General features: G+C 36.5%; 2 protein-coding genes across 2 annotated transcripts; one reads left to right on the top strand and one right to left on the bottom strand.

The window, feature by feature from the left end:
* The first annotated feature begins 125 nt into the window (after positions 1 to 125).
* LOC138329678 (alpha-2A adrenergic receptor-like) lies at positions 126 to 7,651 on the top strand. The gene has a single exon (XM_069276927.1). It carries the CDS (start codon positions 5,980 to 5,982, stop codon positions 7,306 to 7,308), a length of 1,329 nt encoding a protein of 442 aa, XP_069133028.1. The 5' UTR covers positions 126 to 5,979; the 3' UTR covers positions 7,309 to 7,651.
* Positions 7,619 to 15,166, bottom strand: LOC138329679 (uncharacterized). Its single transcript, XM_069276928.1, has 3 exons — positions 15,050 to 15,166; positions 12,713 to 13,722; positions 7,619 to 12,174 (listed from the first exon to the last, which is right to left on the bottom strand). The coding sequence occupies exons 2-3, from the start codon at positions 13,694 to 13,696 to the stop codon at positions 11,986 to 11,988; spliced, it is 1,173 nt and encodes a 390-aa protein (XP_069133029.1). The 5' UTR covers positions 13,697 to 13,722; positions 15,050 to 15,166; the 3' UTR covers positions 7,619 to 11,985.
* Positions 15,167 to 15,619: the final 453 nt, after the last annotated feature.

The raw sequence follows: 15,619 nt of genomic DNA on the forward strand, positions 1-15,619 counted from the left end.
AGATTATTTGACAGAATAAAGCCCTTTTTCAGATGTTTCTATCGTGCCATGCTTAAAAACATATTTTCGTAAAAATTTGAAATAAATTGTCTCCAACATTTCAACCGACATCCTCCATTCTCCAGGAGTTACTACAATGGTATCACTATCGTCAATGATAGTAACCTCTAGAATATCGAGGATGTTTATACAGAGAGTTGCGAGACCCGACACTCTGAAGTATTTACAATGACACTGGACTGAAGTCCACTCTAATGTAACCGCAGATACGTAAAATGATGTTCCGGCGCGCCACTTATGATATAGGATCCAGGTCGGTCGTTAGGTTTTAGTAGGATTGTCTTTAAGTGGGGTCATTATCCATAAACAATCTTGATAGTGACACTATCGACTGTCAACACAATAGCTCTACTACACACACTTAGATATGTCTGTCACATATTGTCCTTTTACAATAATAATTTTTGTAATGCTACACGTTGATGTCTGATCTTCCTGGCTGTTTGGGGTCCTACTGATCGGTTACTGCAAAGCAACCTGTTTTCGTAGCGACTTAAAGCTAGGTTTCGCCCAACCAAATAAATATTTTTTTGTGAAATGCGATAAGCAGAAGAAAAGATGAAAATTACATATTAAAATATCTCAATTTAATTTCTTTATGTGTTCGAGATTGAACAAATGTGTCTTGAATACAAAATTGAAGGAAATCCTTGATTTATTACGGTGTCCGTCAGACAAAATAATATGCAAATGAAGCTGCGATGGATTGTGTTGTCGAAGTTTGGCGCATGCGCATTGTCACGCACTAAAAGTAAACAAAATGGCTGAACGGAAGTGTGTCCGATGAAAAAATAAAATCTGAATCGGCAACAAAGTGGAGGAAATTATAATGGATTAGGTAGCACCCTAGGATATCTATAGGGATGGCATGTAGCAATAGAAGAAACAGAAGCCACATCTCAAGCGGAACTTGCCGGGATCTGTTGGGACTCGTGTAACGGCATTGCACGTGGTGAGTTAAATTTCAACACATATGCCAGCGCACAAACAGCCGCAGACTAACTACGTGTATATTTGGTGTACAAAGTTTGCTAGCGTATGATATGATATGTATAAACAGTCCCTCGCACTTCGATTTGTTGTTGTTGTTTTTTAACTAAACATGCCGTGGCAAGACTGTCACTTCTATCTGACATTTTGTTGCACGCTTCCGTTTGTTGCTGTGGCCTCGTTTTGGAAAAAATACGTCATGTTCTATGTAAAGCTTGACTTCGCTCTATTTTTAGAGGAGTATTTTCCTGGTCAAGCTAGGCAACTGACCACCCATATTGTTCGCCGTATGCATTGAAAATGATCTGAAGATTATATCTATGTATAGGATAAATTTCAATTTCGTAGTCTTTATATTTCATTGGGCGAAACCTACCTTTAATATCGCGGTTCCATGTGTAATGCCGTACTCACGCCAATTTTATGTCGCGTGTTACAGGCATAAACTGTTTGTTGTTGTAATTGTGATCGAAAACAATTGGGCAAATGTTTTTCGATTATTCTAATCACCCATCTTATCGCTCTATACAAAAAATTCACACGCTAAAATGAGCTGTTGTACAGTGTTAATATTAATAAACACTGACCCAATATGAACTTCCTATCTCTGTGGGTGTCTTTCCAATCAATGTCTCGTATTACTGATGTTTATCAACTTCGCTAGCCAAGGGTATTTAGTTCGATTCTCTTACTGTAGTAGGAAGAGAGCGAAGTTGTCTGGGTTTTTTTTAGGGTAATCATCCTCGCTAGTCAAGGCTTCTGATCGAACGACGTGGAATGAAGAGTGTAGCGTAAGGTACAATGTAACGTTATCATAAGCATTGGTTAGCGAAGGTGGCTTTTAATATAATGTCACTCACCCTCGATACCCCAGGGAATAATATCACTGATGTTATATCTATCCGTTTAAAAAATGAAAATACCTCGCGAAAATCAAAATCATGGTTTATTTCAAAGAACTGAACGAAAATGCCATGTCTGCGATAAAAATGATATTGAAGATGAATTCCATTTTATACTTATTTGTCCTTTATACAATGATTTACGCCAACAATTAATCAAACTGTTCTATAGAAGAAACCCAAGTGTGTTTAAGTTAATCCAACTGTTATCTTCTGATAATGTAACAGAATTAAATAATTTGGGGAAATACATTTTCCGCGCGAACAAACGCCGAGCTGAATGTCTTGTGTTACAAAATGTACAGCCGTAAATTGCCATCCATGCCATTAATGCCCTATCTTTATCTATATTATTATTTCTATGTTATTGATCTATCTTTATTTCATCATGTGTTTGTTTGTCACGCTCTCAAGGTTTTCACTCTCTTAATTGTTATGTTATGTATTTATATGATTTGTATAATCTGATTAGCGTTTGCTAAAGGAATAAAGAAATTGAATTGAATTGAAAATATATTACAGCCTGTCGTCTAAATAGCGTTTTCAAAGACTACAAAGATAATTCGCGGAAAAAAAATCCCCCGCGGATAAGTTCTACAGTAAATCGTGAAATTTCACATCCGCGATTTAACAACTATACAGTTACAAAATAGAGGACAGTGTGCCGTTAATTATTCGATTCTTTTGATGTACTCAAAGGAACAAATTACCTGTATTTTCTGTTGCCTTCCGTTTTACTATGAGATAGTCCAAGAGTAGATATATAAAATCAATGATAGAAACCCCTGGAGTATCGAGCATTGAGTGAATATAAAATCAATGATAGTAACCCCTGGAGTATCGATGATGATATAACGTGTGATTGTCGTTACCAAACGTTGAATATCAAACGGAAAGACAACATATAATGACCAAAGAATCGCATAATGTTGTACATTTATTCTCAAATTACTCAAAACATGATCTTCAAATATCGCATGCTCGTCCTCGACACAAATGCACCGACGTTGAATCCTCTTATTCCTTTGTTGTTTGAATCTATACCATGATGCTGAAAATCTAGTATGTAATTATATAAATGATACCGTTAGGAGATGTCAATAATTGCTATATAAAAAAACATGATTCCATATTGGTTTTCGTCAAATGTTACATGATCATCCTCGACACAAATACACCGATGATGGCTCCTCTTAATTCTTTGTTGCTTGAATCTGTGTGCCATGATTCTAAAATGACACCATTAGGAGATGTCAATAAGTGCTATATAAATAGACACAGGAGAGTGGCCCATTAACGGGATATAGGTTGTTAATGGGGGTGTACGTTTCTTTTTGTTTTGTTTTTGTTTTTTTGTTTTTTTGTTTTTTTTTTTTTTTTTGGGGGGGGGAGGGGGGATGGACGTGAGTCACGTGACGCCTACACTGTCGAGCTTATTTTCATGTACACGTGCAAGATTATCTAAGTTAGCTAATTATCATTTTTCAGAGAACTACGGTTCAGGACATGAAGGCCTCGGGGTATGAGTATATATATAGTGGCCGAGACGAGCTGCCATGCGACAGTACGACTATGCGCCATGCGAAGAGCGACAGTGTGTTTGTAGCTTGAAGCATTGTCGCTCTGTGACATAGTGCATTGGCACCCTTCGCTAGATGTCGCTCTTAGCTTGGCGCAATATCGCGGTCGCCTATATGAGATTGCAACATGGTCGAAAGCAACCACCATGGTTTATTTCCTTTTTTGTGCTCGGAAATAAGCGAAGACGTCGTCTATCTAACTATATATCCCTTTTTATCAGATACCATCATTCATCATAATAGCGGAACTTACCTCTATGGATATGGATATAGCAGATATTTGAAATAACCGTTTAACCTTATTCATGCGTGGACCTCGTAGTGAATCAGATATGTAGTTCACCAGAACCCGACCATTAGGACTTGTTGCCAACCAGAACCCGACAATTACGACTTGTTACCAACCAAAAATTGTCAATTAGGACTTATTGCCAACCAAATCTGACAAAATTAGGACTTTTTGACAACCAAAACTGACAAAATTAGGACTTGCTGGCAACAAAAACTGCCAATAAGGACTTGTTGCCATCCAAAACCCGACAATTACGAGTTGATGCCAACCAAAACCCGAGAATTAGGACTTGTTGCCAACCAAAACCCGAGAATTAGGACTTGTTGCCAACCAAAACCCGACAATTTGGACTTGTTGCCAGCCAAATCCCGACAATTAGGACTTGTTGCCAATCACCACTGACAAAATCAGAATTTGTTGTCAACCGAAAACTGCTAATAAGGACTTGTTGCCAACCAAAACCCGACAACTAAGACTCGTTGCCAACCAAAAACTGACAATTAGGACTTGTTGCCAACCAAAACCCGACAATTAGGACTTGTTGCCAACCAAAAACTGACAATTAGGACTTGTTGCCAACCAAAACCCGACAATTAGGACTTTTTGCCAACCAAAACCCAACAATTAGGACTTTTTGCCAATCACCATTGACAAAATCAGGATTTGATGCCAACCAAAACGTGCCAATAGGGACTTGTTGGCGACCAAAGCTGACTACTAGGACTTGTTGACAACCAAAAAATGACAATTAGGACTTGTTGACAGCCGACCGTTACCCGACAATTAGGACCCGTGGCAACCAAAACCTAACAACTAGGATGGCAACACGAACTTTAAAACTAGGACATGTAAGTCACTTGAACCTGTGAAGGCCACATAAACAGTGGAAATTCCAGAAGTGTTTTTAAAAAAATAAAAGCCATTAGTGAGCCGATATACATTAAAAAGAAACTCTGTCAACAACAAGTTTCGTAAAATCCCAGATATCTTTTAAAGGCATAACTCACGCAAACCTACCCAAACAAACGTAAAACAAGCGGCGATTCCACAGGGATTGGGAACTTCCTATTCGTAATTGGATTTCCAGGCACTAGCATCACATTCTCGTTATATGTGGGATGTGCAATTGAACATCTGATGACTTGCTCAAATGTTTTGTTATTTATTAGACCAAAATACCAAATATTGACACAATATCGTCTTATAGCGCGACTATATCGGAAGTGTCTTACACATTGTTGTCTCACGAAACAGTTTTCTGTGAACTTAATGGCTATGACAATATAAATTGTAAAGAGGATAATGGGATAGATAGCGTGACTTGTAAACATTAACATGTATTGTCTGTTCTGTTGGGGCTGGATGGAAAAACCCTGGGTTTTTTACTCCCTCTTAGACACCACACTAATGTTTTGTCCATATAAATACATTGGTAGAAGCCTACTAGGATGGTATTTCAGTGTGTCTGTCTGTCAACGGCACTACACAAATTTGTGGATAATCAATTCATCGGTGATAAATATTTGAAGCAGGACTATGGAATCTCAACCTAAGTTGAAAGACTTGCCTATTAGATGCATACAACGCTTATTGTGAAATTACATAAGGATTCGTTATTTTCTCGACGTAAAGATAATTTAGAGGAAGTACTTCGCTCTTGTCTACCAAATTTCCTGGACGATAACTAGTATAACACAACAATGAGAGATGCATGAACTTGAAGCTATCATAGGAGTATTCACGTTATGACTGGTTACATACGAACGGAAATAACGACGAGTGTTCGTAACATATGCTTCAAAGAAATGCAGGAGAGATTTTCTATAACGACTTGATTAGTAGCAGCAGTTACAACAGAAGTTTAAAAGCGAAATAACTACAGTAGAGGGCAGAGCAGGAGTGTAGAAACAGGCGGATTTTTAGTAGAGATTGGTAAGAGCATAGCACCTTAAGTTACTACTAGTTTGGCAGCAGATAATACCACGATTTCAACAACGGAAGTTACCATATGTTTACCACAAAGTATTAAGATGCGTTTAGAATCAAACGCTACCACGATTTAAGGAACAGATGTCTTACTAGTTTAACAGCAGACGTTGCTGCAAAGTTAGCAACTAGGGTTACCAAGGAATTAATAATAAAGGATACCAAGGATATGGAAACAAACTCGACTAATTCTACACTTTTGTCCAGGTATACATTAGTACAACTGAATGACGAAGAATTTTACAGACGACTGGCACCGGTCGTCTATCTCGCCGTTCTCATGGTGATTGGTATCCCTGGAAATCTCATTGTTCTCGTTGTGTATTTCCGAGACTTCACGAGATCCACAAATAGAACATTCATCCTCGTCCTGGCAACCCTAGACCTGTCAGTTTGTAGTATCTCGCTTCCTTTTGAGATTACGGAGATGAGATTTCAGTACATGTTTTACGCTGTTGTTGCGTGCAAGTTATTCAGAGCCAACAATATATTTCTGACAATAGGATCAATGCTTACAATCCTCTCCATGTCCTTCGAAAGACACAGGCGAATATGTCACCCTTTACGATCACAAATGACCACGCGAATGTGCAGGATCTCCTGTTTGTGCATCATGCTCTTTTCCCTTGCGTTGTCTTCGGTTAATTTCGTCGCAAGTGGCATACGACACGTGGATTTGGGACACAATCTGACTGGATCCGATTGTTCCCTTGACGATTCCTTCGTTGACAGCGATTTTCCGCTTGTGTTGGACGCAGGTCTCTTTCTTTTAGCGATAGGTGTCTTTATGGGGTTATTAGTCGTCTACTCGCTAATTGCAAAACAAATATACAAACAGACCAAATTTCGCCGCAAGTTTGCTGTGCCCGTATCAACAGGCTCTGTGCCATATCTAATCACAGGTGAAGCCAAAAGGCAAAGTGAAAACGATATAAAACTTGAGCATGTAACTATCAATCAAGAATGCATGCATCCGTGTAACAGCAGTTTGAAAAACAATGCAATCGACAGAACCTCAAATTCTGGACACTCAACAAATGCCCAGACGATATGCGGGAACATCGCCATGCCTGATGTGCTTGATAAAGTCAGACAAGAGCCCGCCATTTTAGCAACGCCTTCAAAGCCGACCGGACATGAACCCTCCGGATCCATGACAACAGGACCTTCCGAGCAGGAATCCATAACATCGATAAGACCTTCTGGACAAGCCGCCAACCAACCACAAAACAAAGGTACCACTAAAGTCACGAAGATAACTTTTATGATCAGTCTGGTATTTGTCTTGAGTTATCTCCCCTATCTATTGCTCTCCCTTGTTACATCTCTGAAGAGGGGTTTTGTAGCAGAACCAGGACCAATCGCATCTGCAATATTGCCAATTGTGACGCGCTCCATTTTCATGAACAATGTCGCTAACCCATTAATTTACGGCTTCTTCGATCCAAAGTTTCGACGCAGCTGTAAGAAACTTTTCAAACCGGCATTTGGATGTTGATGAATACCATTGCTCATTATTCTTGATACTATTAAATGTTTATTTGTCTTACATTTGAGTGTTAAACTAACAAAAAAGACCAAATTATGAATATGGTTGGCTTATTGTGGCGAGTTTATATTTTCATAATAACGACTGTCAAATGAACAAGACATAGCTACAATGTATATATGTATTTGGTTAGCTTATTGTGGAAGGTTTTTAACGATTGTCAAACTTACTAAATAAAGCATTTCTTATAATTTATAAACAGTGACTCATTTAACCAATTCAAGCTGGAGTTCATGCCATAAATAGTGACCTTATTATTATGAACGGTTTGTATCAAATCTCAAAGATCAGAACATTTTGTAATCCATGATAAACTCTTAAATGGAAGACTTAAAAATAAATCACTCCATATTCGAAATAAACCGTATTCATCTTCGAGCTATTTCCTTATTAAAGCGAAAATTTGGTTTATTATTATAAATTTCTTCTCCTTCTTCAGAGAATCTAACACAAAAATAAGTAGACTATATTATAATAACGCTAAGACCGTCTCTGTGAACTGCTTACTATAGGTTTACCAAATATCGTAGTAAGATTATTCACCATCTACTTATCTAGTTTAATTAGGTACATGTAAGTGTCTTTTATCTAACGGAAAATCATTTCTCCCATACCTCCATTTCTCCCTAATCCCGTTGTTGCTAGGGAAAAGATAATTCTGTCTTTTACCGAGGTAGGGAAAAGACAGCTCACGTAGGGATATGTCAACTCTCGTGCAAGCCTTGGGTTGACCAGCCAAATCTTCACTCGGGTTGAGATATCCCTGTCCACTTGACGGAACCATGTAAGATTCTATTATCTTGCACACTGTATTAGTCATATCTTCATGCATGTATATAAACTTTTGCGTCCAAGAATTCTTATGTATCTAGTGAAACTAAGGGAAGTCACTCTGACAGATCAGAAAGATAAACTATTATTAGCTGCTATGAGCCAAAAAGGCAAAAAACTAATAAAAGTTCATGAAAATGAAATATAATATTCATTAAGTTATCTACAAAAGTTTATTACCAAAATTAAAAAACAAATGTTTACAGGATTTGAGAGCAGATGCATAGAAAACACAAAAGTATAAATATTGCATAGAAAATCATGATCAATATAAGATCTGTATGAATGTAATGGGAATTGTATTTACAGTGATAACTATGGCAAAACTATGACAAGATATTAAATCTACAATTTGTATGATATTGGTTTATAAAGGAGAAGTATAAAGATTAACACTGTCAAAACAAATAATAACAGAACAGTCTCATGGTCCAAAATAATATCATAAATATATTAAAAGATATAAGCTTAAAAAAGAAGTTTATATGTAATACATGTACTTGTAAAGATTAACCAATTTAAGATCATACAACATTTAAACAAAGATAATGCATTCCAGTATATAGAAACTATAGCATAAAAGTAATTAGTAATTTTGCTTATTGATAAATATTATACTTGAACAAAATCAAAAATTGCTTTGCATATTCATTGTTGAACAAAATACATTGATCAGAGCTATAAATACTCAGTAGTCAATGATATTTGTATATTGTCTCACTAATCAAGATATATGTACCTGATGTTTGTATATATAAATAATCAATATATTATTTAAGTTTCATTATATTTAGGGGAACTCATTTGTCCTCAACCAATCATAGATTTTTTTTACAACTTTAAACATGTATCACAGTTAAGAGTATTTGGCAAGTAATAAATAGTACAGTATATGATAATGTCCACGGTAATCTTTTACATAAAAAGGCCATACTACAACTACATGGTGTTTATTTTACACATACAATTCTAAGGTTCTCATATTAAGACAGACTTTATAACAAACAAGAGGCCAAACGGTCCTAATGGTCATCGGACTGCCTTTGCAATAATCGTACAGGAAATTAATTAGATATAGTGTAATGATAGCCATCTTCGATTTAGGATCAAACAGAGATGTAACAACACTTTGTTGGGACCATGTCATGATCATTTCATGCAAGTTTCAGCCAAATAGCACCAGTAGAACTTGAGATGAAGTTCAAAATATGTTTTCAAGATGGCGGCTATGACAGCCATCTTGGATTTCGGATCAATCCGACCAACAACAACACTTTGTCGGGACCATGTCAGGATCAGTTCCTGCAAGATTCAGTCAAATCGGGCCAGTAGAATTTGGTAAGAAGTTCAAAATATTAAAAGTTTATGCATGGCGTACGAAACATGATCACTATAGGTCAACCTGACTGTTCGGGTCGGATGACTTAAAAAGACCAGAGAAGTACAATATAACATTACCAAGAGTAGATTTAGTTACCAAGGATAGTTTAGTTACCAAGAGTAGATTTTAATTAGTTACAAAGGGTAGGTTTAGTCTCCAAAGATAGTTTAGTTACCAAAAATAGTTTAGTTACCAAGGGTAGGTTTAGTTAACGAGGATAGGTTTAGTCACCAAGAGTAGGTTTAGTTACTAAGGGTTAATTTTGTAACCAAGGACAGATTTAGTACCAAGGGTAGGTTTAGTAACCAAGGGTAGGTTTTGTTACCAAGGGAAGGTTACATGGGCTAGTTTAGTAACCAAGGGAAGGTTTAGTTACAAATGTTAGGTTTAAACACCAAGGGTAAATTCATTTATCAAGGTTATGTGTAGTTACCAAGGATAGTTTTAGTTATCAATATTAGGTTTAGTTACCAAGGATAGGTTTAGTTACCAATGGTAGGTTAAGTTACAAGGGGTAGGTTTAGTTACCAAGAATAAGTTTAGTTACATGTACCAATGGAAGGAGAAGTTTTAGTTACAAAGGGAAGGTTTAGTTACCAAGGATAGGTTTAGTTACCAAGGGAATGTTTAGTCACCAAGGATAGGTGTATTTACAAAGGATAGGTTTAATTACCAAGGGTAGGTTTAGTCACCAAGGATATGTTTAGTTACCAAGGGAAGGTTTAGTTACCAAGGATAGGTGTATTTACAAAGGATAGGTTTAATTACCAAGGGTAGGTTTAGTTACCAAGGATAGGTTTAGTTACCAAGGATATGTTTAGTTACCAAGGAAAGGTTCAGTTACCAAGGATATGTTTAGTTACCAAGGGAAGGTTTAGTTACCAAGGGTAGGTTTAGTTACCAAGGATAGGTTTATTCATCAAGGGAAGGTTTAGTTACCAAGGTTAGGTTTATTTACGTAGGATAGGTTTATCTATCAAGGGAAGGTATAGTTACCAAGGTTAGGTTCATTTACCAAGGATAGGTTTATTTACCAAGGGAAGGTTTAGTTATCAAGGATAGGTATATTTACAAAGGATAGGTTTAATTACCAAGGGTAGGTTTAGTTACCAAGGATAGGTTTAGTTACCAAGGATATGTTTAGTTACCAAGGAAAGGTTCAGTTACCAAGGATATGTTTAATTACCAAGGGTAGGTTTAGTCACCAAGGATATGTTTAGTTACCAAGGGAAGGTTTAGTTACCAAGGATAGGTGTATTTACAAAGGATAGGTTTAATTACCAAGGGTAGGTTTAGTTACCAAGGATAGGTTTAGTTACCAAGGATATGTTTAGTTACCAAGGAAAGGTTCAGTTACCAAGGATATGTTTAGTTACCAAGGGAAGGTTTAGTTACCAAGGGTAGGTTTAGTTACCAAGGATAGGTTTATTCATCAAGGGAAGGTTTAGTTACCAAGGTTAGGTTTATTTACGTAGGATAGGTTTATCTATCAAGGGAAGGTATAGTTACCAAGGTTAGGTTCATTTACCAAGGATAGGTTTATTTACCAAGGGAAGGTTTAGTTATCAAGGATAGGTATATTTTCCATGGGAAGGTTTAGTTACCAAGGGTAGGTTTATTTAACAAGGATTGGTTTAGTTACAAAGGATATGTTTATTTACCAAGGGTAGGTTTATTTACCAAGGGAAGGTTTAGTTACATAGGGAAGGTTTAGTTACCAAGGTTAGGTTTATTTACCAATAATAGTTTTAGTTACCAAGGATATGTTTATTTACCAAGGGAAGGTTTAGTTACCAAGGGTAGGTTTATTTACCAAGGATAGTTTTAGTTACCAAGGATATGTTTATTTATCGAGGGAAGGTTTAGTTACCAAGGATATGTTTATTTACCAAGGGAAGGTTTAGTTACCTAGGGAAGGTTTAGTTACCAAGGTTTAGTTACCTAGGGAAGGTTTAGTTACCAAGGGTAGCTTTATTTACCAAGGATAGGTTTAGTTACCAAGGATATGTGTATTTACCGAGGGTAGGTTTTGTTACCAAGGGAAGGTTACAAGGGCTAGTTTAGTAACCAAGGGAAGGTTTAGTTAAAAAGGGTAGGTTTAAACACCAAGGGTAAATTTATCAATCATGGTTATGTTTAGTTACCAAGGATAGGTTTAGTTACCAATGGTAGGTTTAGTTACCAAGGATAGGTTTAGTTACATGTACCAAGGGAAGGGGAAGTTTTTGTTACAAAGGGTAGGTTTAGTTATCAAGGATAGGTTTAGTTACCAAGGGAAAGTTTAGTCACCAAGGATAGGTTTATTTACAAAGGATAACTTTAGTTACCAAGGGTAGGTTTATTTACCAAGGATATGTTTAGTTACCAAGGGAAGGTTTAGTTACCAAGGGAAGGTTTAGTTACCAAGGATAGGTTTAGTTACCAAGGATAGGTTTAGTTACCAAGGGTATGTCATCATGTTTAGCATATGCAAAGGGCTCTTTGTTGATGGTGAGACATTCCTTGGTCTTGTAGGGACAGGTTTCAAGGTGTAGGAGAAGCTGCTGGGCCCCTTGGTAGTTCCACCTTCTAACTGGTTCAAAGGTTTTACTGAATCTCCAGCTCTGTTAAAAAAACATATCAAAGTTACTGAATTATACCAGACAAGGGTAGAAGGTGTGAGTTAAAAACACTGTGGGACTTGATCTTATGACCCTTTGGACTGTCTACAAACATGTGACCGACTAAAGTTAGCGAGGCGACTAGTACACTCAATTACTCAAAGTGATAAACTATTCTTATCTATTAACTTCAAATACAGTCAACAGTATATACCTCCATTTCAACATTACCATAGCAACACTTAAAGTTATCAAACTTCATTTGCATGAATTTAAAAATGCTCAACTGCTGACAAATAGTTTTTTTTTCCTCATTGAAAAAATAAGGAAACCTACACAGTTTTCATATTTCAGTATGCATTTAATTTGAGATAAATGATATTCGATGTTTGCATTGGATGTATTCTTTAAGGAGGAGTGCTTAATAGGGATGGGGGCTCTTGTTGTGTAAAATATGATAGTTACCTGAAAACAGATATGAGTTTAAGTGAGAGAGAAGTGCACATACATGTATTAATCATACTTATGTGTGATAACTTACCATGTGTTTCACGACCCATTTCTTATCCTTCTTCCTGCCATCTGGCATTGTCCATTGTGTGTCAGGACCGTCAGAGCCTGGTGATTGGCCATCATTCTTCAGTTTTGTCCAGATAGGGGTCACCATGCCCTTCTCGTCCAGAACAAGGCTACAGATATCACGAAGAAAGTGACAAGTGACAGAGAGGTTGCAAAGGCTGAATCCGTCTAAATAGCCAGCTATTTTCTCCAGTAGCTCCAACGGAAGACGTAGTAGTCCGGTGTAGTGACTCTGTTCCTCCTGTGATAACGATCGACAGAGTGCTGCACTCGACCGACTGGAGAAATTCTTCAAACTTCCAGATGTCTCACCTTCCTTGTTTCTAATTTCCGTACTTTTCAGTCTAGATTCAAGATCATCATTGACCCTAGCATCAGTTGAAAATTCAGAGTTTGACCCTTGACCTTCTGTGTCAATAATTTTGGCATTTGTATCTGATGGCTTGCTTTGATTGTCTACAGCTTGTAAACCTATAGCATCCAACCAATCGCTGTACACAACCTTTCTGTTTCCCTCTGGTTTGAAATGTTTATACGTAAAATCACAACCCGCAAAGGCATAAGGACAAGAATCGCCATAGTTTTCAAGAGATTTCCCACCTAATTCTTCCAGAACATTCTTTGAATACCAGAAGTAATCACTTCTTCTGATGTCTTGGTTGTTTATAGAAATGACACTGGCATTACAATTGGGGAGATGTTCTGGTAGCTTTCCTCGTGGAAACTCAAGCTGGCAACCATACCCACGATTCACACATGGAACTTTAACATTTTTGCAAAACTTTTTATGGTGAGTTTGTTTGCACCGGTGAAATTTTAACGGACATTTGTCTGGACAGTCAATGATCTGGCAGCAGTTGACATCATCTGGGAGTTGGTTACAATCCGCCCTGATACACGTCTTACAATGGGAGTGTAAGGAGATCTGTACATAGCCTTGTGACATCCTCGTTTTTCTCAAAATAAACAATTCTGAAATTATACAGTACAAAATGTATATAATGGATCTCCTGCAATAAATATTGCTGACCAAAACTCAACAATTCTCTTAAGTACATAAATCTACAAAACAAAATTAACGTGTACATGTACAGTTTATAAAGCTATTCTGCATGAAATGAAGGCAAAAATAATTCAATACGTCTGATAAAATTATGGAACAAGATGTATACACATGTAGAGTACATATATATATATATATTATAAAAACAAGCCTGAATGATGCTGAAAAAAAATATATTGAATATGGTCCTGGACTTAAAAGTCACTTTACTTCTACAAATGTATCTGTTCAAGTGCATTAGTTATAGCAGTGATTAATTAATAAATCCAAAAGTATATAGATCTATAGGTGCTTACATGTACTTGAAATTAATTAGCATGCTATAGTAGCCTAGTACATGTAATTACATCGATGTCAAACATCCTCGGTATACCAGGGGTTACTACAGGTATGATCATAATCATAAATACCCTCTAGACTAGGGGTGCAGAGGATGTGGTAGGGACTATTGTTTTAGTATAAAATATAAAATACATGTGATACATCTGCGTGTAAATAGTCTGCTTTACCTGACTATATTAATTATTAGGTTTTTTTTTTTTAATTTTTAATTTTTTTTTTTTGCCAAATAAATAGTCTGCTAAACCTTACTATAATATTAGGCATTATTTTTTCATTTGCCAAATATATAGGAATTATTTTTTAAAGCCTAATGATATAGGCAGGTTTCGCAGCTTTCATGTATATGCATGTAAACTTTACATGTATATCAAGTTATGTACAGCAACAATTAGCTACAATTTTAGTTCTTTATCATATAATTTATGTGAATCAGTTTTACATTAATTTAGTCATTACTGCAGATAAGAGGAAACGTATGGCAATCATGAACATGTGTGTCTATAATATATAATAACCCGTTACCTGTTCTTAGACACCAATATATAGTTAGCTGATTAATACAGCTACATGTGTGTGTACTTGGAGCGCAACTATATATTAGTCTATAGGACCTACACGTACAATTAGTGTACATGAATATTTAATAATGGGATCCACTAACGGAAACTAGGCCTAGAAGATGTCCGTGGCGTAAAAGTAGGTTAGGATACAGCTACTTGCTAGGCCTATCTAGTTCAAGTTGTACTTTCGTTTTAAGATGAAATTAGAAGTAAATTGCATTTATGAGAACTGTCACTGATTGTGGCATCATTGTGCTGGTCGCATATTTAATTTTTACAACACTTTGTTATCATTAACACCAAAAACGTTTTGGAACAGACAGCGCCCACTTACCTGGTATATTTATTTACCTCCACCTCTGTCATAACTATATTTATGAGTGACGTACATCCGTAACCGGTGTATATCAGAAAAAAATCACCATTAATTTAATTCCGCTGAGAAGAGATGAACAAAGGGACGCAACCCCTACAACTCTTTTGTAGGAGTTGCGTCCCTTAGTCAATCCCCTGTTTGAATGAGGCATGTACATGTATGCTAGATGATTTTTCTCCATTACTTCATCTTTGGATATGTTACATGTCTCTAAAATGTCAATTTCCGGTCATTTATGATCATAAGTGTAATGTTTCATTAACAAAAAAAAAAAAAAAAACGTGACTAAAATCGTATTCTCAAGTTCTGGAAAAGTTAAGATCTAGGATTGTAGTAATAAGGTATTTCTATATATTAAACTTAAACAAAACTATAAAGAGGAATGTTATCTTTCTTTGCAAAATTTTGAATATCGAAATTGTTTGGCAAAACTTCGGATCAGCAATCACAACCTAGAAATTGAAGCTGGTAGGACAAAAAAGATACCTCGCCAGCACCGGTTATGCAAATTTTGCAATATTGTAGAGG

This window comes from Argopecten irradians, chromosome 8 (genome assembly GCF_041381155.1).
Source record: "Argopecten irradians isolate NY chromosome 8, Ai_NY, whole genome shotgun sequence".
NCBI lineage: Eukaryota > Metazoa > Mollusca > Bivalvia > Pectinida > Pectinidae > Argopecten > Argopecten irradians.